The 21,334-nt window shown below is 43.3% G+C and overlaps 1 protein-coding gene and 1 long non-coding RNA gene across 2 annotated transcripts in view; one reads left to right on the top strand and one right to left on the bottom strand.

The window, feature by feature from the left end:
• The window catches only part of CTBP1 (C-terminal binding protein 1), a 60,468-nt gene that overhangs the window by 9,023 nt on the left and 30,111 nt on the right, over nt 1-21,334 (top strand). Inside the window, 1 exon segment of the mRNA XM_087967599.1 lies at nt 18,461-18,615. Coding sequence (XP_087823725.1) covers nt 18,461-18,615 — 155 coding nt within the window.
• Nucleotides 14,118-18,303, bottom strand: LOC148130618 (uncharacterized). Its single transcript, XR_015749948.1, has 2 exons — nt 18,047-18,303; nt 14,118-16,058 (listed from the first exon to the last, which is right to left on the bottom strand). It is a non-coding gene; the product is annotated as an uncharacterized LOC148130618 (long non-coding RNA).

Genomic DNA, 21,334 nt, shown 5'->3' with positions numbered 1-21,334 from the left:
AAGCAACTCGGAGGAAATATCTAACATGGATAGCCCAAGCATGTGTTTAGTGACCATTTAAAGCTACAGCATCACTGAGAAAAGTGACATGACCGTTTTTCACCCTTACGACCATTGGAACATCTCTGCGGCCATGCGATCCAAATTCGCATGCTTGGCAGTATTCTGTGTCTTCTTTCTGTTTGAACTTCTATTTAAGTCTGTCCATTTCTGTACAGTCCAATATCTTCTTAATGTCTCTTCATCTAGTGCAGGGGTCTCCCACCTTGCCCCCTTTAACACTTGGCCATTTTAAGCAAAGCTGGCTGAGGAATTCTGGGAATTGAAGTCCACAAGTCTTAAAGTTGCCAGGTTTACGAACCCCAGGTCTATATAAACAGTGTGTTGTCTGGCTATAGTTGTTCTGAGTAATCATCATCACCATCCTAACAATAGCATTCATAACATTAGTAGTCATCATATAGCAACAATGATATCTCACCGTAACATTGATAATAAACATAGAGTCACCATAGTGCTTACTTATACATTTAATATACCGTTTTTTTTGCAAAGTCTGTCATTCTCTTGTATTATTATTTTTAAATCTAACTTCTGTTTCTGCTCGATGATAACTTAAGAGAAGCAACTCTTTAAGGCAGGGGTCTTCAAACTTGGCCGCTTGAAGACTTGTGGACTTCTAACTCCCAGAATTCCTCCTCCAGTCATGTTAGTTCAGGAATTCTGGGAGTTGGAAGTCCACAAGTCTTCAAGCAGCCAAGTTTGAAGACCCTTGGGCTAGCTGGATGAAAGGAAGGGAGAGGAAGGAATAGATGATCAATAGGATGGATGGATGGATGGATAGAGATGGACAGATAGAGATGGATGATGTAGATTATATAAAAATCAAGAGACAGAACTAGATAGAGAGATAGAGAGTGTATGGCTGGCTGGCTAGCTGGTTGATAGGCAGGATGGGTGACATAGATTATATAAATATCTAGACCAGGGGTCCTCAAACTTGGCAGCTTTAAGACTTGTGGACTTCCAACTCCCAGAATTCCTCCTCCAGTCATGTTAGCTCAGGAATTCTGGGAATTGAAGTCCACAAGTCATACATTTGCCAAGTTTGAAGACCTTTGGTTTAAGGGCTCACAACAAGCCTCTTTACTAAGCTTGTAACTTTGATCTTTGGCCATTATGGCTCCTCTTCCCAGTTCTCCCCCCGCCACCTGAGGCAAGGGATGCTCTGCCATTAGTAGTGGGTGAAGAACCTTTAAGAAGATCTCACCCCCCCTGCCCCCACCACATGGGGATCTCCCCCCCCCCTGGGGTCCCTGGACATCCGGTCTCCACATTGGGGGGGGGCGGCGAATGGGGACGACCACCTTTGTTTCCAGCCTCTATAACGCCTTCACTTTGCACCATCCTCATCGTGGCTTCTTACTTCCCTGGGCTCTCTGTCTTTTGGCCTCTCTCTGTTCCTAAGAGATTAAAGTAAATGTATTTTTAGAGCCAAAAAAATAAAAAAATAAAAACGAAGCATTTTCTTCTCCGCATTTCCTGTACCGCTCTCAATCTCCTTTTCTTCTTCTTTTTTCTTTCTTCAACAAAACCACTTGGCTAAATTTAGATAGTTTTATCTCCAGGGCAGGACGTGCCGCAGTGTTTCTCTTTCAGTGTTTCTCTCTCTCCCCCTTTCCACGAGACAAGACGTAGCACCACGTGAGCGCCATCAGACGAAGCCTTCTTCACCATTTATTCTTAAACGCAGCCCCCCCCCCTCCCCAAGTCCACGCAGGCCCTGGATGAATTAAGTAATCCCCAATATAGAGTCTCTCTTCTGGGGGGCTGTAAGATGGAGAACCGCCACGGAAATACAGGTAACCCTCAATTTACCACAGTCCATTGAGTAGCCAAAGTTACAAGACCGCGGAGGAAAAGAGGCTTGTGTCTGTTTTTCACACTTAGCGCCTTGCAGCGTCCCGTGGTCACGTGACCAAAATCCCCGTTTGCTTGGCAGCTGGTTCCTATTTGGAGTAGATGGCCTACAACAGTGATCCCCAACCTTTTTTATGCCGCGGCCCGGTACCGGCATCAGCTGGGCGCCGCCATCTTTTTGAAAAAGTGCTTCCGGTGACCTCACCGGAAGCACTTTTCATCAAAAAGATGGCGGGCGCTAGCGTGCTAGTGAGCTTTTCCGGGTAGAAATGGCTTTCTACCCGAAAAGCTCACCGAGCATGCTGAGCGCCGCTTTTTTGATGAAAAGTGCTTCGGTGAGCTTTCACCGGAAAAGCTCACCGGAAGCACTTTTTCATCAAAAAGATGGCGGCGCCAGCAACCAGCGTAGGACTTGTTCCGCGACTGGTACCGGATCCGCGGACCGATGGTTGGGGACCCCTGGCCTACAAGATCCCCCTTTCAACTCTGTTAATTTGTTAGTTTGTTGTTAAAATATTTATGGTGGTTGCAATGTCCTAGGGTGGCGATGGCGCACCTTTTCGGCGCCGAGTGCGCAAACAGGAACATGTGGGCATATGCGTGTGCTGGTTTACCGGAAACCCAAAGACCAGCTGCCCTGTGCACGCATGGCTGTTTTGGAGACATTTTGGGGCCGTTTTCAGGTCGAAACACAGTCTGAAAATGGCCCCCAAAATGGCCCTGTCTTTTTTCTTTTTCTTTTTTCCGAGGCCTGACTACAACTGTCCAAAGGTAAGTAGTAGGGCAGCTCCACCCCTTCGTCCCCACCATAGCTTAATTTTTACCCGTCCACTCTGGAATGGGCGGGCTCTTAATTAGGGCTTATTTTGGGGAGGGACGGTAGGGCTTATATTGGGTGCATGTGTAAAAATCAAGCTAGGACTTACTTTCGGGGTAGGTCATATTTTTTGAGGAAATGGGAGCAAAGACCTGCTAGTCTTTGGCTGCAGAAATCCAAGAGTCTGCCGGTGCCTTTCCCAACCAACAGATTTTTTTTTTAAATTAAAACAACACAAGTTTTTGAGAATTGCAGATCAGCTCTAGACGCCTCGATTGGATGCGTGTCTAGAGAGATGGAGCTGCTTTTTTTTTTTTTTTTTTTTGAATAAAATCCCTAAATCAGGGGAAGGTCCTCCCAGACTTTTCCTGGCTCCTTTTGTTCCCCATCGGGGTCCCGGGTTGCTAATCCATATTTCAAGGGAGTCGCACAAATGCAGACGGATGCATCCATAAATCTGTTTTCCTAAATTTAAGGGTGGCTCTTGGAATCCCCGAAGGACTTCTTGCTAATCTCCCCTCCCACTGGGGTCTTTGTTCTTAATTCGAGGCTGTCCAGTGGTGGGATTCATTGGCCCCCCCCTGCTTTTTCCCTTAATTATGCATATACATTTGCTTCTTGCTTTGTTTTTGCTGGTGAGATCCCTGGTTAGCAGCTCGCTCGCTCCTTCTCGTCCGTGCAATCTTTAAAGTTGACCCAGGTAGGCCTAGGTTTCTATTCTAAGCCACAGCCGTATCGAAGAAAAATAAGCTTTTGTCTGCGGAAGAATAGGCTGTGTTTTAAACTTAAACTGTGCCGATAAAGAGACCGGGTGGCGTGCACAAATTCCAGAGGAAGAGACGCACACAATCGTTCCATTGTGCCGTTTGGGTAGGAAATCATTAATTAGGAAGGAGGTAAGCTTGGAAGTGGAATTGCTAATTTTCCTTGACTCACCTTTGTAAATAACATTCATAAATCGGACAGAGTTCACCGGGGAGCCCTTGATGAAAGATTCCACGTTTTCTTTCCAGCTCCTTTTCCTTTCAGTTCTGCAGTTTATCTGAGTTGAGGTGAAGCCGCTTAATCTTTCCTTGAACTCTTGAGGTCTTTGATCAACTTCTGAGTCTGGGAGGGAAGCCCCAGAGGTGGATTTGGACTCTATGGTGCCTTTATCTGCCAGGTTGCAACACCGAAGAATGCAGTTCTTTGTTTAGACTTTTCCTTTGAAGCAGAATGCCCTAAATCAAAGGTTTCCAAACTGGCCGCTTTAAGACTTGTGGACTTCAACTCCCAGAATTCCTCCTGGGAGTTAAAGTCCACAAGTCTTAAAGTTGCCAAGTTTGGGGACTCCTGCCCTGAATCAAGAACTTTTTGGCTGTCTAGGTTGCCCGATGTCTCCCTTCTCTTATTTGTGACAGACCAGAGAGAAGTTATTGCAACTGAGACTTTGGGTCAGAAGTGACTCTCTTTATTTCTTCCATCAGGAAAGAAAAAACAAAACAAAAAACACCTGTCAATCCAGCCTGGAACTATTGCCAAGATATTTTAGCTGATCTTTGGAAATGGTTCTTTGCACTTTGTGGTTGTGAATGATGTACTTGTCTCCTGTATTTTGCCGAAAAACAATTGCACCTTTGATGAAGCCAGAATGGGACACGTGAGGTCCTCAGCGTAGAAACATGTCCCAGCAAGATGATTAGGGAATTGGAGGCCAAAACCCATGAAGAATGGTTGCAGAAGAAGAATACTTTATTGGCCAAGTGTGATTGGACACACAAGGAATTTGTCTTGGTGTAAATAATTGGGTAGGTCTAGTTTAATGAAAAGAAGGACTAGGGGAGACAAGATAGCAGTCTTCAATATCTCAGGAGCTGCCCCAAAGAAGAGGAAGGGGTCAACTTATTCTCCAAAGCACCTGAAAGTAGGAAAAGAAGCAATGGATGGAAACTAATCAAGGAGGGAAGCAACTTGGAACTAAGGAGAAATTTCCCGACAGTGAGAATAATTAATCATTGGAACAACTTGCCTCCAGAAGCTGTGAATGCTCCCAACACTGGAGGTTTTTAAGAAGAGTTTGAACACGTTTTTGTCTGAAATGGTATAGGGTTTCCTGCCTGAGCAGGGGGTTGGACTAGAAGACCTCCAAGGTCCCTTCTGACTCTGTTATTATTCTGTTTTGTTCTTCTGCTTTTGGTACAACTTGGAGAGGTAGTTATGCACGTAGAGATGAATGTCCATTCTGAATGGAGAGGCTGGTCAGAACCTGAGGTCTGTGACTTCACTGAGTTCAGATGTGAGGTATTTTCTGCACTGTGAAATGTTTCCCTGTGCAGATTTGGTTATTTTGAGGCAGTTTTGTGTTTTCTCTTATTTAAAAGTCACGACTTGTATTGGGGTTGGCACCCAAGTAAATATGCAGAGTTGGGCTCCAGGAAGAGTTAGAAAAAACCCCTATGTTTCACTCATCATACCTCATTTGAATAATTAAAAGAAAAGATTAACAAAGGGATTTAACTGGTTTTACCCTTTGTTATGTGTAGGATCCCTTGTCAGTTCTCAGACTCAAGTTTCAAAAAGTCAAGCTTTATCTTTCTATTTCTGAGTGGATGCTTATCTTTTAAAGACTTTTGCCATCTTGTACTTATTCCCAAGGGAGCTTTTCTTGCATTGAGAATAATTTCTTTCGTACTTATTATTTATTGTCCTCCAGTTCTCCCCAGATTGTAAAAACTGCCGCTGACCCAAGAGGGAGAGAGAGAGAGGGAGAGAGAATGAGAGAGAGAATGAGAATGAGAATGAGAATAAGAATATTTGGGGGGCATCCAATATTTCTTTTTTCTATCCTGGTCTTTCAAATGGCTGCTTTCCCACACCCTCCTAACCTAAAGTTTTTGCAAACCACATTGCAGTCCCATTCTAGTCCAGTAAGCTGTTCTCACCTGTCCAGTGTGTTCCTTACAGTCTTGAACGATAATCCAATTTCATATATTTTTTCCCTTCCCTTCCCACCCAACTCGTTTTTCTTTTGTTTAAGAAATAGAACACACTGCTGAAAGGAATGACAGACATTTTATAAACAGAATATTACTGTTTGCAATGTCAGATGCAGTATGACCCCCACAGTACGGTTCTTGTCATTTGAAGTAGCAATTGCAGAATGCCAAATTTTCTTTCTGTGCATGGCTAAAGTGGAAGGACCTGCCTAAAAAAACATTTAATGGCTTTATTAACAGGAAACCCTCCATCAACACAGAGGTAAAACCCGTCGGATGGCTGATTAACGCTTGTTGGAAGTACCAACATGACAACCTGTCCAATTGTTTGCTGAACTTGAGCTGTTCTGAATACTCTTGATGTGGTAGGATTAGAAATAGATCAGTGTCAATCAGCAGCAGGGAGAACCTGTCCCAATGATGCTGGATAGGTTATTGTGTGAATGTTAGGCTTTGGTGTTTTGGTACCTGATGATTCTTGACTCTTGGCGAATACATCTGTTCTTTTATGTACACTGAGAGCATTTGCACCAAGACGAATTCCTTCTGTGTCCAAACATACTTGGCCAATAAAGAATTCTGTTCTATTCTATTCTATTCTATTCTATTCTATTCTATTCTATTCTACTCTACTCTACTCTACTCTACTCTACTCTACTCTACTCTACTCTACTCTTTTCTATTCTGTTCTGAATTCTATTCTTCTTCTTCTTCTTCTTCTTCTTCTTCTTCTTCTTCTTCTTCTTCTTCTTCTTCTTCTTCTTCTTCTTCTTCTTCTTCTTCTTCTTCTTCTTCTTCTTCTTCTTCTTCTTCTTCTTCTTCTTCTTCTTCTTCTCTCTTTCTTTCTCTTCTCTTCTCTTCTCTTCTCTTCTCTTCTCTTCTCTTCTCTTCTCTTCTCCATTCCAAAGGCTTTTATCTCTTAAGAGAGGGGCCATTACCTTGCAGCCTTACTCTCGAGTCGCCCATGCTGCTGCAGATGCTCTTTCCTTTGAGCAGCCCTGCGCATGCATGCATGCACGCACTGGGCACAGGCTTCTCGGGGGCCTCTTCATTGCTGCTGCCAGCCTCCACAATCTCTGAAGGCAGCACTCCACTCCCTGATGGTCCTGGCCCCATCCCTGCATCACACGCAGGCCCCTTATCCAAGTCCTCGCTCTCCAAGACCTCAGCCGTCCGCACCTGCCGCTGGCGAACCACAACAGTCACTAATGAAACTGTTTTTAAGTTGAGGATTACCTACAGTTTTATCTATCGCTCAGTTTTGGTTTCTTTTTTTGGATGAGAGAGGATGTAAGTATCTTTATTCCAAAAAAGGAAGGAATGAAGGGAGGGAGGGAAGGAGGGAGAGAGAGAGAGAGAGAGAGAGAGAGAAAGAAAAAGAAAGAAAAAAGTAAGTTCGTGAGTTTCACCCAAAGGATTAGATGCAAAGTAATAATATCTCAGTACCAAATTAGTTGCACATTGAAGCTCAATAAATACTTCTTTGGGTTGGCTGACCAGAAAATATGCAAACACCACTTCTATATTTGAAGCATTGCGAATCGGCTTTTGTAAGAGCTTCCTGTAGAAGGGAAGTAGCCGCAGATGATTTTTTAATTATTTTTTTTGCCAGTCATTGCGTAGCTCATAAGAAAATCTGAGTTTACTTGTCGTTTACCCCCTGCCTGCTGCCAGAGATATTTTACTTGAGTGGACTGTATGATTTGAAGCTTTTGAAGCTGATGCAATATGACAATGGACTGTAATTTTGATGCCGTGAACTAGAATACGGCGAAGGCATGCCATTGTTGTGAGGTTGTGTAACATCCTGCAACTCCGATCCATGCACCCGTTCATCCTGGGATGCCATAAACATCTCCCAAAGGATTCTGATTAAAAGACCAATAAAGAAAGCAGAGCTCAGCAGCCGGAAGCAATAAAAGCCAAAATCCCTAAATGCACTGAAAATTCAGTGGCCCATGGAGGGTGTCATATGCCCCTGTGGGAATCTGAATCCGAGGAGGAAGCCGAACAGCTGACGGAGGAGACAGTGGGAGTGTGGCTCCATTGGCTGTGGAAGAAACTGGGGAATGGCAAAGTCCGGCTGGGCAGAGCAGAGAAGAGACAGAACAAGGGAGAGGGAATTTGGAGGAAGACTCAGGCCCACCCCCTCTTCATCTTAGGGCACGCAGGGAGGAATGGAGAAGGGAGTAATGTGGGTTGTGTGGCTTACGGGGGAGGAAAGGGCCCTGTGACTCCCTTCATTAGCCGTATCTGGGAAGAGAGTTTAAAACAATGCATGCTGAGTGCGGCAGCTGCTGGGAGCAAACATGACTTATATATTGTGTTGACTTTGGTTGTCTGCGTTCCTGGCATCTTCCCAACCATGTTGAGTTATTCCCGTGCTTCACGTCTGGAATTCCTTCTCTTGCCCTGCCAGACTAATGACCTCATTTTCCTTTGATTGGACTTTAAGTTACAGTTTGTGTGTACCTTGTTTTGAACTGAACTTTCTACAGTCAAAGGCTTTTCCCGGGAGAGTTTTTCTCCACCCAGAAGGTAACCTGGACATTGGGGGAAAAGGTGGAGCTAATAAAGGGACTCCTATTGATTATCTGACTGTGTTGCCTTTGTGCCACGCCCCTTTGAGTCATCACAGAGGGAATCATTAATGCTCTATTTCTTCACAGGAAGCTTATATTTCACCCGATAAAAATTATATGGCTTAAAATTGACGTGTTTTAGCAGTGGAAATTCTATCTGTCCGTCTATCTGTCTATCATCTCTCTGTCTCTAATCTCTTGTCTGTCTGTCTGTCTCATCTCTGTATCTCATCTCTTATCTGTCTGTCCGTCCATCCATCCATCCATCTTTTAATCCATCATGCCTGTCTCTGTATATTTGGTCTGACTTGCTGTCCATAAATCAACTGCCTGTAACTGAGCCTGCAATTTCAGTCATAAGTCGAGATGGTCCTTAAACGAGTCACCATGTGACTGTCCTCAATTTACGATCTTTTTTTTTACAGCCATCGTAAAATGTGATAGCGGCAGCAATTAAACAATGTCATTGTTCACTATGGGCTGGATTTTGGCACTACCGTTCACTTTGTTGTTCCATAAATATATTTCTGCTGACGCTTTTCGTAAAGTTTTCATTTTTTTCGTCATTGTTCTTATTTAGCCTTGTGGAAAATAGATATTTCTGGCAACTTCCTTTCTCTGACTTCAGGAAGTGCCTCCTGCAACTGTTCCCGCTGATTTTAAATGCTGATTTTAAATGCTGCATTGCACCTAACATCTTCTCGCTTGTAGAGGCTTTTTAATATATATTAATATATATCAGAAAACATATATATATACATATACATATACATATACATATACATATACATATACATATACATATATATATATATATATATATATATATTCTCTTTCCTGCCAGTTAAAGCTGTAAACTCTCATCGCGATCGCCAGAATTCAGGTCTTAGCAAGGTACCTTAACTCAGCAGTAGAAAAATATAATTTCTCTCTGCAGTTACTATTTTTGGGAGTTTCTGAAATTACGGAGCGCCAACTTCCCAATATCTCTGGAAATGATGAAATGATGAAATGTAGCTGGATGCAGCACGAACTCTCAAGAGCTCCTAGCATTTCAAGCTAACTCACCCGGAGACTAACTTTAACCGTTAACAGGGCAGGTTAGAATTAAGTTAGATAATCATCTTACGGCTGCAATTGAGCCTCAAAATTTCTGTTGCTAAGTGAAGCATTTGTCCAGTGAATTTCGCCCCATTTTGCAACCTTTCTTGCTACCGCTGTTAAGTGAATCATTGCAGTCATTCAGTCAATGGCCAGGCCTCTGAATTCTGGCTGCTGTGACGGTTACAAGAGTGAAAAGTGATCATAAGTCAGCCCTGTCGTAACTTTGAATGGTCCCTAAATGAACTGTTATAAGTCAAGGGCTAACCTTTGTAAAACGAGTGGTTTTGATTCCCCAGATTCTGCAGTTTTCTTAGTATGAGAATAACCTTTTAATTTTAATTGCAGAAAACTGCCTGCAAATTTGAATATACTCCGGTGGCATTTGGTAATTAGAGATGAAATGCAATAGTCCCCCCCCCCTTTCCCAATCAGAATGCTTTAAATAAAAATAAAAATGAAAACCTACTAAATAACCACGCTGTGCTGGTATTGCACTGGAAACATTGGTGCCACAAATAGCGGTTCTAGCCAAAGGCAGGATATGAATCAGAGCGAAAAGCTCTACTCTATAGAAAGCCTCCAGAAGTTAATCTCTCAGGGGAAAAAATAATAGAGGTTTCCGTCTCCAATGGAGATAAATCGTTTCTAAAAAGAGTTCCGAATAGGTAATGCAGAATTAAAAATGGTAAAGGTTTTTTTGTTTTAATGTGTTTTTTTAAAAAAAAACACCAACTGAAGTTGCTTTTCGTAGCTCTGTGTTTTGTCCCACGGATGCCATTATTTCAAATGATGTAGTTCAGCGGGTGTTGAATAGTTTGCGTTAAAATCAAAATAATTTTCCCGTATTGAGACCGATTGAACCTTTCCTGCAGAACAACACACACACACACACACACACACACACACACTTTAAACGGAGGGAATTAAACAGTCTTCTACTGGGTCATTGCTTCCTTTCCTACACTATCTTGGTTTGTAACGTATAGGGCTACTCATGAGTGTGTAGTAGTTGATGTACTTGAGGGGTGTGTGTGTGTGTGTGTGTGTGAGAGAGAGAGAGAGAATGAGAGAAAGAAAAAGAGAGAGAAAGAGAAAGAGAGAAAGAAAGAGGGAGGGAGAGAGAAAGAAAGAGAGAGAAAAAGAGAGAAAGAGAGAGAACGAGAAAGAGGAAAAAAAGAAAAAGAGAGAAATGAGAAAAAAGAGAGAGAGAAAAAAGAGAGAAAGAGAGAGAAAGAAAGAGATAAAGTGTGTGTGTATGTGTGTGTGAGAGAGAGAGAGAGAGAGAAAGAAAATAACTTTAAAAAATCAGTTGGCATCTCCATGGACTTTGCTCATTGGAAGGTCACAAAAGGGGATCATGTGACTCCCTGGATGCTGCAACAGTCATAAGTACATGCCAGTTGCCAAGCCTCTTGAGATTTGATTCCATGACCGAGGGACGGCTGCAAGTGTGAAAAAACCGGTCACAAATCTCTTTTTTTTCAGGGCCATTGCAAACAAACCATCGTGAGACGGGGCCAACCTATATAATGGAGTGCTTTGTTTGTAAAACACGACAATTTACTACAGACTCCTAAACTCTTCTTGCAATTCTATGTTGTATTATGAAGAATAATGTTGTGTAAAGCAGTGGTCGCCAACCAGTGGGCTGGGGACCACTGATGGCCCATGAGAAAATGTTGGTGGTCCACAGAGAAATGTCCCCCCCAAAGCAATTAATCCAGGCTGCGTGGGAACACAAGGCTGTGCCGCCCACATGGCCCATGGGAACACAAGGCTTGCGTCGCTTGCACTGTGAACAACACGAGGTAGTGAGGGGAGGGGGGAAAGGGCGGAGGGGGGAACTTGCCCCATTCGCCCCACACGCCTGGCCTGGCCACCGGGCTGCTTCTTTCCGCTTCTTTCTTCTTCTGCTTTTGGCTGCATATAAGGAAAGCAGCAAAAGTCTTTCTTTCTCTCCCCCAAACTCTGCCAGAAATGAATCTTTGGGACCCTGCAAGGCCTCCTGCTCCAAGGGGATGTGCTGCAAAGACTCGTTTCTGGCAGAGTTTGGAGGAGAGAAAGAAAGACTTCTGCTGCTTCTGCTGCTTTCCTTGCATGAAGCCAAAAGTCTCTCCCTCTCCCCCTGAGAACAGAGCTGGAGACGGGATCCTGCGATCCCAAATAAAGAACGATCGATCGGTAGGAAAACAGGGTGGAGGATTTTCCTGCAGACTTTTTGGGGGGATTTTCCCAGGGTCTCTGGTCCGCGTGATTTAAAATGATGAGTTGGGTGGTCCCTGAGATCCAAAAGGTTGGTGACCCCTGGTGTAAAGGATGCTGTAGTTTTGTTTCTGAGTTTAGCTTGGAAAGTCAGATTTGTTTGTTTTCTCACCTGGTAGATTAGCAGAAAATAATAGACTTTTTTGACTGATGGTTTGCAATGCTATAACTAGCCAGGGAAACTGGATATGCCCTCCATTAATCTTTTGGTTGAACTTGACGGTTTCTATATGCCAACCTGGTAATCAATTCAAAACACGTTAACTTGCACGTTGACATCAATACAGGTAAATAGACATCAATTCACAGTTAAAACTGACAGCTGTTTTATTGCTGGCTGACAGATGTTAATATCTGATGATATTTTGGCCCTAGATCATCTCTTTAAAAAGGGCTTTTTTGAGAGCATCAATCAATTTTGATTTCTTGATCCATGGGTTTAAAATAATTCCCCTTATCGAACGGATGAAAAATTGCAGAATCTTCAAGACAAGAAATAGGTTTCAGTTCAGAATCATGTTCCAACGGTTAATAGCAAAAAAAATAAAATAAAATAGTTTGAAAAATATCTGGAGTGGACAAGAGATTTGCTCAAATTAATAATAGCCTTTATAGAGAATGCAATCCAGAATAAATGACAGAGCAAGAGGTCTCTCTGGCCCCAGGAGTTTTCTGTCAAATGAAGGCTTTTATCTCTGTAGAATTGTTAGATAAATAATTAAAAATACATTTGGAAAACATGAAAGGCTTAAACGTAAATTCCCTAAATGTTGTACATTCAAAATTAAGGTTACTCTGCAGATTTAACATAACAGCTGTAGGTTGGTTTTTGGTTTTTTTTAAGATCGCACGTTAGCCTTGGCACATGTTAAGCATCAGGTTACTAAGCCCCCTAACTACATTTTGCAAAGTTTGTGATATATTGTGATGTTTGTGGGTCCTTCCAGAGTTGTGTGTGCTGCATCGCTGGATGTCTTGAAGAAAAGATAGGATAGCCATTTGGCCGGGATGCAATAAGATTTCCTACCAGGGGGTTGGACTAGAAGACCTCCAAGGGTCCCTTCCAGCCTGATGAGGCTATATCTTTGGGATTGCTGAAGGGTCTTTGTCGTTGTTTTGAGGTCCCACTAAATCCATAAAGCTTATAACTTCAAGTAATTGATACCCTGTTTTCTTGAAAATACGACGTACCCTGAAAATTAAGTCCTACCTTGATTTATACATGTGTGCCCAATAATTTTTACACGTGTACCCAATTAAGTTTGGTTGGAAAAGGCACCTGCAGCCTCTTGGTTTTCTGCAGCCAAAGACTAGAAGGTCTCTGCTCCTGTTTCCCCCAAAATACAACCTACCCTGAAAGTAAGTCCTAATTTGATTTTTACACGTAATTTGATTTCCTGCCCAATGTAAGCCCTACCCCCAAAATAATTCCCAATTAAGACTCCCATTGACTCCAGAGTGGACAGGTAAAAATTAAGCTTGAGTGGGGATGAGTGGTGGTAGAGCTGCCCTACTACTTACCTTTGGGCAGTTGTAGCCAGGCCTTGCACACCCCGACACCTGCCTGGATGGCCCATTTCTTCTGCAGCCGGCAAGGCTGGCAAGGCTTTCTTGAAGGCCTCTGGAGCTGAGAACAAAGCTCTGGATCGATCCAGAGATCTATTATCAACTGCCGAGGCATTCAGGAAAGCCTTGCCGGCCACAGAAGAAGAAGTTCCTGAAGGCCTCTGACAGCAAAAAGGAGGCTGGGGGTGACACATGCAAGTGAGGTTAGTCAGTGGATGGCATCTCCCGAAAATAAGACCTGGTGCCCTTTTTGGGTGGCAAAAAAAATATATAAGACAAGGTCTTATTTTTGGGGAAACACGGTACTTGATGCCCTCATTACAATAATCACTTCCCAGTTCTGCTGAGTTGATTGTGGAGTAGGTTCTCAAGAAGCCTGAACCTCTAGCGCTGTTCTTTTTTTTTTTAGAATAGAGTTGGAAGGGACCTTAGAGGTTTTCTAGTTCAACCCTTTGCTCAAGCAGCAGATTCTATACCATCCCGGTCAAATGGCTGCCCAGTCGCTTCTTAAAAACCTCCAGTGATGGAGCACCTACAACTTCTGTAGGCAAGTTGTTCCACTGGTTAATTGTCCGCACTGTTAGGAAGTTTCTCCTTAGTTCCATGGTTGCTTCTCTCTTTGATTAGTTTCTAACCCTTGATTCTTGTCTTGCCTTCTGGTGCTTTGGAGAATAACTTGACCCCCTCTTCTTTGTGCCAGCCCCTCAAATATTGGAAGACTGCTATCATGTTACCCCTAATTCTTCTACTCTTTGTACAATGGCCTGCAGTTTTTAAGCAAGTTTTAAGAGATTTGTAGAGTTTTTGTTCCAGCTTTTTGTAACTCTTCCCTGGCCACGGATAAGTGTTAATTTATTCCTAGGCATCAAGGACAACAAAATGGTTGACATATTTGATATATCAGTATTTATTATTTACCTTCAAGATCTACTGAAGCCAGCAGGACATTAATGGAAGATGACAACCTGCATTTGACAAGGTTCAGACAGGACTTCACACATTTGAATGTCCCATCTTTTGCATTTTTTCCCCCAACCTCTTAATGTTGCTTTCCGTATTTTTGTGGGTTTTCTTTTTAAAGCAAAAAAAAAGAAACGGAGGCTTGTGTGAATAAGAAGTTTAAAAAGTTTCGGAGGCTGTACAAAAAAGTTAAAATATATGAAAAAGGAGGCTCAAATGACAAGTTGTCTCCCAGGACTGTAAATAAACTGAAAAGTGGAATTAATGACTCTGAAACTAAAATCCAGTTTAAGAAATATCAGATTGATAAGCGTTCCTGGAATTGGAATTGTTTTTAACCAAGCTTACGTTACAATCAAATGCTTGTCAAAATGTGTATTAATTTAATTTGCAGTTATAGCTAACAGAGCATATTTATCTTGAGTCTTACACACCGTTTTCTTGAAAATAAGAAGATCGTTTTTTTTTTTTAATCAGATGATTATTTTTGAGTGCTAAACTGACCAGGGTTCCTTTTTTTGTGTGTCTGAATGCAGGAAACTGAGTCATTTATTCTATGTAGTTATTATTTACTTACTCAGCTCCTATAGGTGCTCAACTCTGGATGGCTAACTCGAGTTTAGTTGAATGGACCCTAGAATAAGACTAGATGGCTACTAAGCGAGACATTTGTTAAGTGAGTTTTGCCCCATTTTACAACTTTTCCTGCTACTGTCGTAAGTATGAGTCCGTTTCCAAGCATCTGAATTTTACTCCTGTGACTGTAGAAATGTTGCAATGGTTCTAAGGGTGAAAAAAACGGTCATAAGTCCCTTTTTTCCAGTACTGTTGTGACTTTGGTCACTAAATGAACTGTTGTAAGTCAAGGACTACCTGTATTAGTTATGTATGGAATACAGGAGGTCCTCAACTTACAACTTTTTGTTCAGTGACTGCTTTGTGTTCCTGCGGGCCATGTGGGCAGCACAGCCTTGTGTTCCTGCACAGCCTGCATTAAGTGCTTTGGGAGTGACATTTCTCTGCGGACCACCAAAATTTTCTCACAGAAAATCTATATTTACACACATGTACGTATCTTTAAGCAATTTTTTTTCCCATTTGAATACAAAAAAAATTGGACATATACCCATCATTCACATACGATGGAACAATGGGCAATTAAAATCCAGACGTTCGGCAACTGGCTCACACTTATGACACAGGGCCACCGCTTTGCTGGTTGAGGAACTCTGGGAGTTGAAGTCCACAAGTGGCTGCCCAAAAGGCCAATGCAATCCTAGGGTCGCCTCAACGAAGGGATGGCACCAAGGTCATGATGAGGGGTAACATCGCTTCTTTATCCTGTGCTGGTGAGGCTCCGTTTAGAATAAATACCGTCTCCAGTTTGGGTCACCACACCGCAAGAAAAGCCGCCAAGACCCTAGAAAGGAGTGTGCCAAGAAGAGCAACCAAGATGATACGGGGACTGGAGGCTAAACCATACGTTGAATGGGTAAAGGGAATTAGACTGAGACGCGGAGCTTGTCGATCAGGAAGGTTGGCAGTTCGACGGTTCGAACCCCTAGCGCCGCATAACGGAGTGAGCTCCCGTTACTAGTCCCAGCTTCTGCCAACCTAGCAGTTCGAAAGAGATAAAAAATGCAAGTAGAAAAATAGGGACCACCTTTGGTGGGAAGAGAACAGCGTTCCATGTGCCTTCGGGCGTTGAGTCATGCCGGCCACATGACCACGGAGACGTCTCCCTACAGTGCTGGCTCTTCTTGAGCTTTGTAATGGAGATGAGCATCTCCCCCGAGTCCCAGAAGTGACAAACACGGATATGCAACGGGGAACCTTTACCTTTAGCCACCTGGAGTTGTAGGTGCTCCATCCCTGGAGGTAACAGATAACAGATAATCAGAGTTGGAAGGGAGTTTATAGGTCATCTAGTCCAACCCCCCGCCCAAGTGGGAGACCCTACACTATTTCTGACAAATGGCAGTCCAGTCTCTTCTTGAAGGTCTCAAGAAAAGATTTTTCAAGAAAAAATCAGACAATCATTTGTCCGGGGTGGTATAAGGACTCCTGCCTTGAGCAAGGGAGTTGGACTAGAAGACCTCCAGGTTCCCTCCTGCCCTAGGATTCTTTGATCTGGGTTTTGTATTTCTCTGGTTTTGCTGTTGCTCCCTGGGCTTTGAACACCCTTAAAATAATTAGCAATTAGCACACCCCATCTGTCCCTTTGCTTTCCTTGGCTTGGCCTGGGGCTGACCAGCTAATTGTGTGTCTCTCTGTGTGTGTGTGTTTTTTTTTTTTAACCACTGAGCTATTCCTTCAGTGCTGCTACTAAAACTAAGATATTTAGAATTAAGATTTACAGTGTCTTAGTGTGTGTGGCATCTTATCTGTGTTATTCTTCATATTGCTGGTGCTTTTTTGCAGGAGGGTCCAAATGGGTCCAAGATGGCAGCCGTGGGAATTACAATCAAAGTTGACAAGTATTTAAGGTGTAAGAGGCCTCGGGTTGTGTAATGCCAGGGTTGCCATCTTTGCCTGGTTTAACCCACCATTCCTAACCAAAGTTGTTGGGCTGGGTAAGTTTTAAAAACAACAGAGTCGATTCAAACGTCCCATAAATACAGTGGTTCTTTGTTGCTCATTAAAGCAGCTTAACTAAAGTCGCAGCTGCTTTCAAAGGAGTTTGATTTTTTTGTTTCTTTTAAAGCAGCTGCATCTTTTCTCAGGATTGCTTGAGAAAAGGCAGGGGGCTTAAATGAAAAGCAGGGAGGAATTGGGACTTGTGCAAAGTTTTAGCCCTTCCTTTCCAACTTGGCAGATGCTGGAAATTGTGTTTTGTTGCTTTGTTGTTGCAATTGTGTTAAGTGAGGCTCTCCAGTTGAGATTGTATTGGCAACTGTAATTTCGGTGGTCTGCCTATGCAGGCAAACAGGATGTGATCGGTTGCAAATGGCTTTCTCATCAGAACAGCGAGACTCAACAAGTTCTTTTAGAGAGTCTTGTTTTTATCGTCTTTATGATTGGGGGCGGGGGAATTCTAGCATCTCTAGGTGCTACCAGAGTGGTGTAAATTTCCACCAAATGGTTCCATTTAGGGTTTCCCTTATCATTCTGGTTGTATTCTCTTTACGTATATTGTCTGAATATTCTTCTCCTAAGATATAGTGTCCCATTTTCCAATTAAACTGAATGTAAATAAAACAAAATAAATAGACAAAAATAAATAAAAACAAGGTGTACAGAGAAGGGGAACAAGGGTGATTAGGGGACTGGAGGTTAAAACATGCGATGAATGGAGGGAGTGTTCAGAAAATGAATAGCAGAAATTCAACTCTGCAGAACTGAGACTCTAGAAAGAGGGCAGAGAAGAGCAACCAGGATGATGAGGGGACTGGAGCATGAAAGATACGATGGAACGGTTGCAGGAACTGGGCCTGGCTAGTCTAGGGAAGAGAAGGACCAGGGGAGGCAGGAGAGCAGCCTTCCAATATTTGAGGGGTTGCCACAGAGGAGGAGGAAGGGGTCAAGCTATTTTCCAAAGCACCCAAAGGCTGGACAAGAAGCAACAGATGGAAACTAACCAAGGAGAGATTCAACCTGGAAATAAGGAGACGTTTCCTGACAGAACAATTGATTGCCGTCAGAACCTGTGGGGGGCTCCAACTCTGGAGGTTTTTAACAAAAGACATTTGTCTGGAATAATATAAGGTCTCTTGTTTGAGAAAGGGGTTGGACTAGAAGACCTCCAAGGCAGTGGTGGGCTACAACCAGTTTAACAACCGGTGCTGTGAGCCCGCGTTTTGCCTCATGCGCTTGTGCAGAGCAGCGTTCAAAATACAGCAATTTGAAGCTCAGCTGCTTACCTTTTAGGGCAGCCCCGGTAAGTAGAACAGCTGAGGTGTGGAAATCGGCTACGCCACGCGACTCAGCTAAGCCAGAAAGAAGAAAATATAGGACAGGATAGGGCGAGGGGTGGTGGGCGGAGTCAGCCGATGGTCGGAACTACCGGTTCACTTGGACCGGTTCAAACCGGCATCGGCTCAGCACTCCTCCAAAACCCTGTTCAAATATTATTCTGTAATTCTGTTCATCAGTGGAACAACTGATGTGGGTGCTCCATCACTGGAGGTCTTTAAAGAAGAAATTGGACAGCCGTTTGTCCAGAATGTTATAAGGTGTCCTGTTGAGCAAAGGGTTGGATTAGAAGACCTCCAAGGTCCCTTCCAACTCTGTTATCTGATTAAAATGTCTTGTCTTTTTTCCCCTTTTAATCTCAGGCATTCGACCTCCGATCATGAACGGCCCCATGCACCCGCGTCCCCTGGTTGCACTGCTGGATGGCCGGGACTGTACAGTAGAAATGCCGATCCTGAAGGACGTGGCCACCGTGGCCTTTTGTGATGCTCAGTCCACCCAGGAAATTCACGAAAAGGTAAATCTGGAAAAAAAAGGCGCTGAATATGCAAAACTTGTCTCTCAAACTCATGGCCAGGACTTCGTTTTTTTACTAAGGCGAGGATTTGGTTTTAGGAGGCTCTGAAATGAAACACAAGGATTGTGTGATTTGTCATGCCTCGAGAAGAGGCAGGGTGGGGTCTACTCAGAGTAACCTGCTGTGGTGACCCAGGGTATGGCACAAAGGCAACCCAGTCAGATAATCAGTAGGATAATCAGTAGGAGTCCCTTTATTATCTCCAACTTTGCCTCCAATGTCCTGGTTACCTTCTGGCTGGAGAAAAACTCTCCCAGGTAAACCGCATTTGGCTGCAGAGAATCAAGTCCAAAACATGGTCAACAAAAACTGTAACTATAAGCCCAATAAAGGCAAAATGGTGTCATTAGTCCGGCAGGGCAAGAGAAGGAATTCCAGATGTGAAGGCATGGCAATAACTCAACATGGTTGGTAAGACACGAAGATAAACTCACGTTTGCTCCCAGCAGACGTTGCACTCAGCTTGCATCTCTTTTAAACTCTCATTCCCAGGTGTGGCTAATGAAGGGAATCAGGGCCCTTTCCTCCCCCACAAGCCATGCAACCCATGTTGCTCTCTTCTCCATTCCTCCCTGCATGCCCTAGGATGAAGAGGGGGTGGGCCTGGGTCTTCCTCTGAACCCCCTCTCCTTTGTTCTTCCTCTCCCCTGTTTTGCCCAGCCGGACTTTGCCCTTCCCCAGTTTCCTCCACAGCCAACGGAGCCACATTCCCGTTCCCTGTCAGCTGCTCCTCCGCCTCCTTGGATTCAGACTCTGGCAGGGGCATGACACCAGCTTTCCTATAAAACTGCCCTGTCTGCTCTGGGAAAACTCGGCCTGCTAATATCTTCTTCCCTGGATAATGAGTTTGTTCTGTTGGGGGAAAAATAATCCCTAATTATGAACTGGAAATTTGCCAGTGTCTTCTATTGTAGCAGAGCCCTTTTGACTCTGCCAGCTAGTTTTGCACAGGGAGTCCTCAACTTATAACAGTTTGTTTAGGGACCGTTCAAATGGTGCTGAAAAGAAGCGACTTATGACTGTTTTTCCACACTGTTGTGGCATCCCCATGGTCTCATGAGGCTTGGCAACTGGCATGTCCTTATGTCGGTTGCAGGGTCCCAGGGTTACGTGATCCCCTTTTAATGACCTTCTGACAAGCAGAGTCAGTGGGGAAGCGAGACTCCCTTAAGAACCTTGTGTACCAGCTTAACGACTTCGGCACTTCGCTTAACAAATGTGGCAAGAAGGCTCATAAAATGAGGACAGAACTCACTGTTTCGCTTAGCAGCAGAAATTTTGGCCTCTGTGGTGATCGTAAGTCAAGGACTGCCAGTCACTGGAGAAGCACAATGAGCCAAAGGAAAATGGAATCTTAACTGGTTTAATAGTAATGAGTAAATAATAATAATAATAATAATAATAATAATAATAATAATAATAATAATAATAACAATAATAATGAAATAGGTTTAATACATGCCAATCTTTAATGTTGCGCCTTCCACACATTGTCTGTGTGTTTGTCAACTTTGGAAGCCATATTCCACGCTGCCACAAGTGGGAGGGGGGTGGATTCAATTGAGTGGCTCTAAGTAGACAAAATAATTCGTTGATGATATTTTAAAAAAAATTCTTCCCTTCAATTGTGTCCGATTTTCAGAGATTGCCTGAAGAACTCTCTGCAATTTTCTTGGCAAGGTTGTTCAGAAAGTGCTTTGTCATGTCCTCCTTCCCACCTAATGATTCATGGATATTAACTGACAGAACTATTGTATAAATTACTAAGATAACACAGTGGCATTTGCATGATATGATACAGCTACCATCAGCAGTAGCCTATAAATCACCTTTGTTAAGGAAGGGAGATGTCCATCAGATCAGGAAGGGTTGGGATAGATTGTCCTTGTGTATGGGTGGGTGTGTCTGGTAAATAAGTTTTTGAACCCAGGAGCTTGTCTAGTACATTTTACAGAACGTATTTATGGATTTTTCCAACAAGTTGGTTCATGTCAAAGAGCTACCCTGTTTCCCTGAAAATACGATCTACCCTGAAAGTAAGTCCTAGCTTGCTTTTTTACATGTTCTCACCCAATATAAACCCTACCCCCCAAATAATCCCTAATTAAGATCCTGCCCACTCCAGAGTGCATGGGTGAAAATTAAGCTGAGGTGGCGTTGGAGCTGCCCTACGACTTACTTTTGGACTTGAAGGCACACATTAAAAGAGAGAGAGAGAAGTTGAAATACACAAGTCTTAAATATGTCAAGGTTGGAAACCCTGGTTTACATAAAATGAGTATGTATCCCTAGCTTGTATGGTATGGCTGTATTATTGTTGTTGTTATTATTATTATCATCCTTCTCATCTTTTCTACTACCTTCTCTTATTACCCTATTTTCCCGAAAATACGACCTACCCTGAAAGTAAGTCCTAGCTTGATTTTTACACCTGCACCCAATATAAGTTGTACCCCCAAAATAAGCCCTAATTAAGGTCCTGCCCATTCCAGAGTGGACGGGTAAAAATTAAGCGAGGGTGGGGATGTTGGGTGGGTGGAGCTGCCCTACTCCTTACCTTTGGATGGTTGTAGCCAGACCTTGCATACCCCAACACCTGCCTTGCCAGCCCATTTCTTCTGCAGCTGGCAAGGTTGGCAAGGCTTTCCTGAATGCTTCT

Source organism: Notechis scutatus, chromosome 5 (genome assembly GCF_049901735.1).
Source record: "Notechis scutatus isolate UNSWTSFEM ecotype Mainland chromosome 5, rNotScu1.2, whole genome shotgun sequence".
NCBI classification, from domain to species: domain Eukaryota; kingdom Metazoa; phylum Chordata; class Lepidosauria; order Squamata; family Elapidae; genus Notechis; species Notechis scutatus.
The sequence above is the reverse complement of the archived record's forward strand: the minus strand, read 5'-3'. Positions and strand labels throughout refer to the sequence as shown.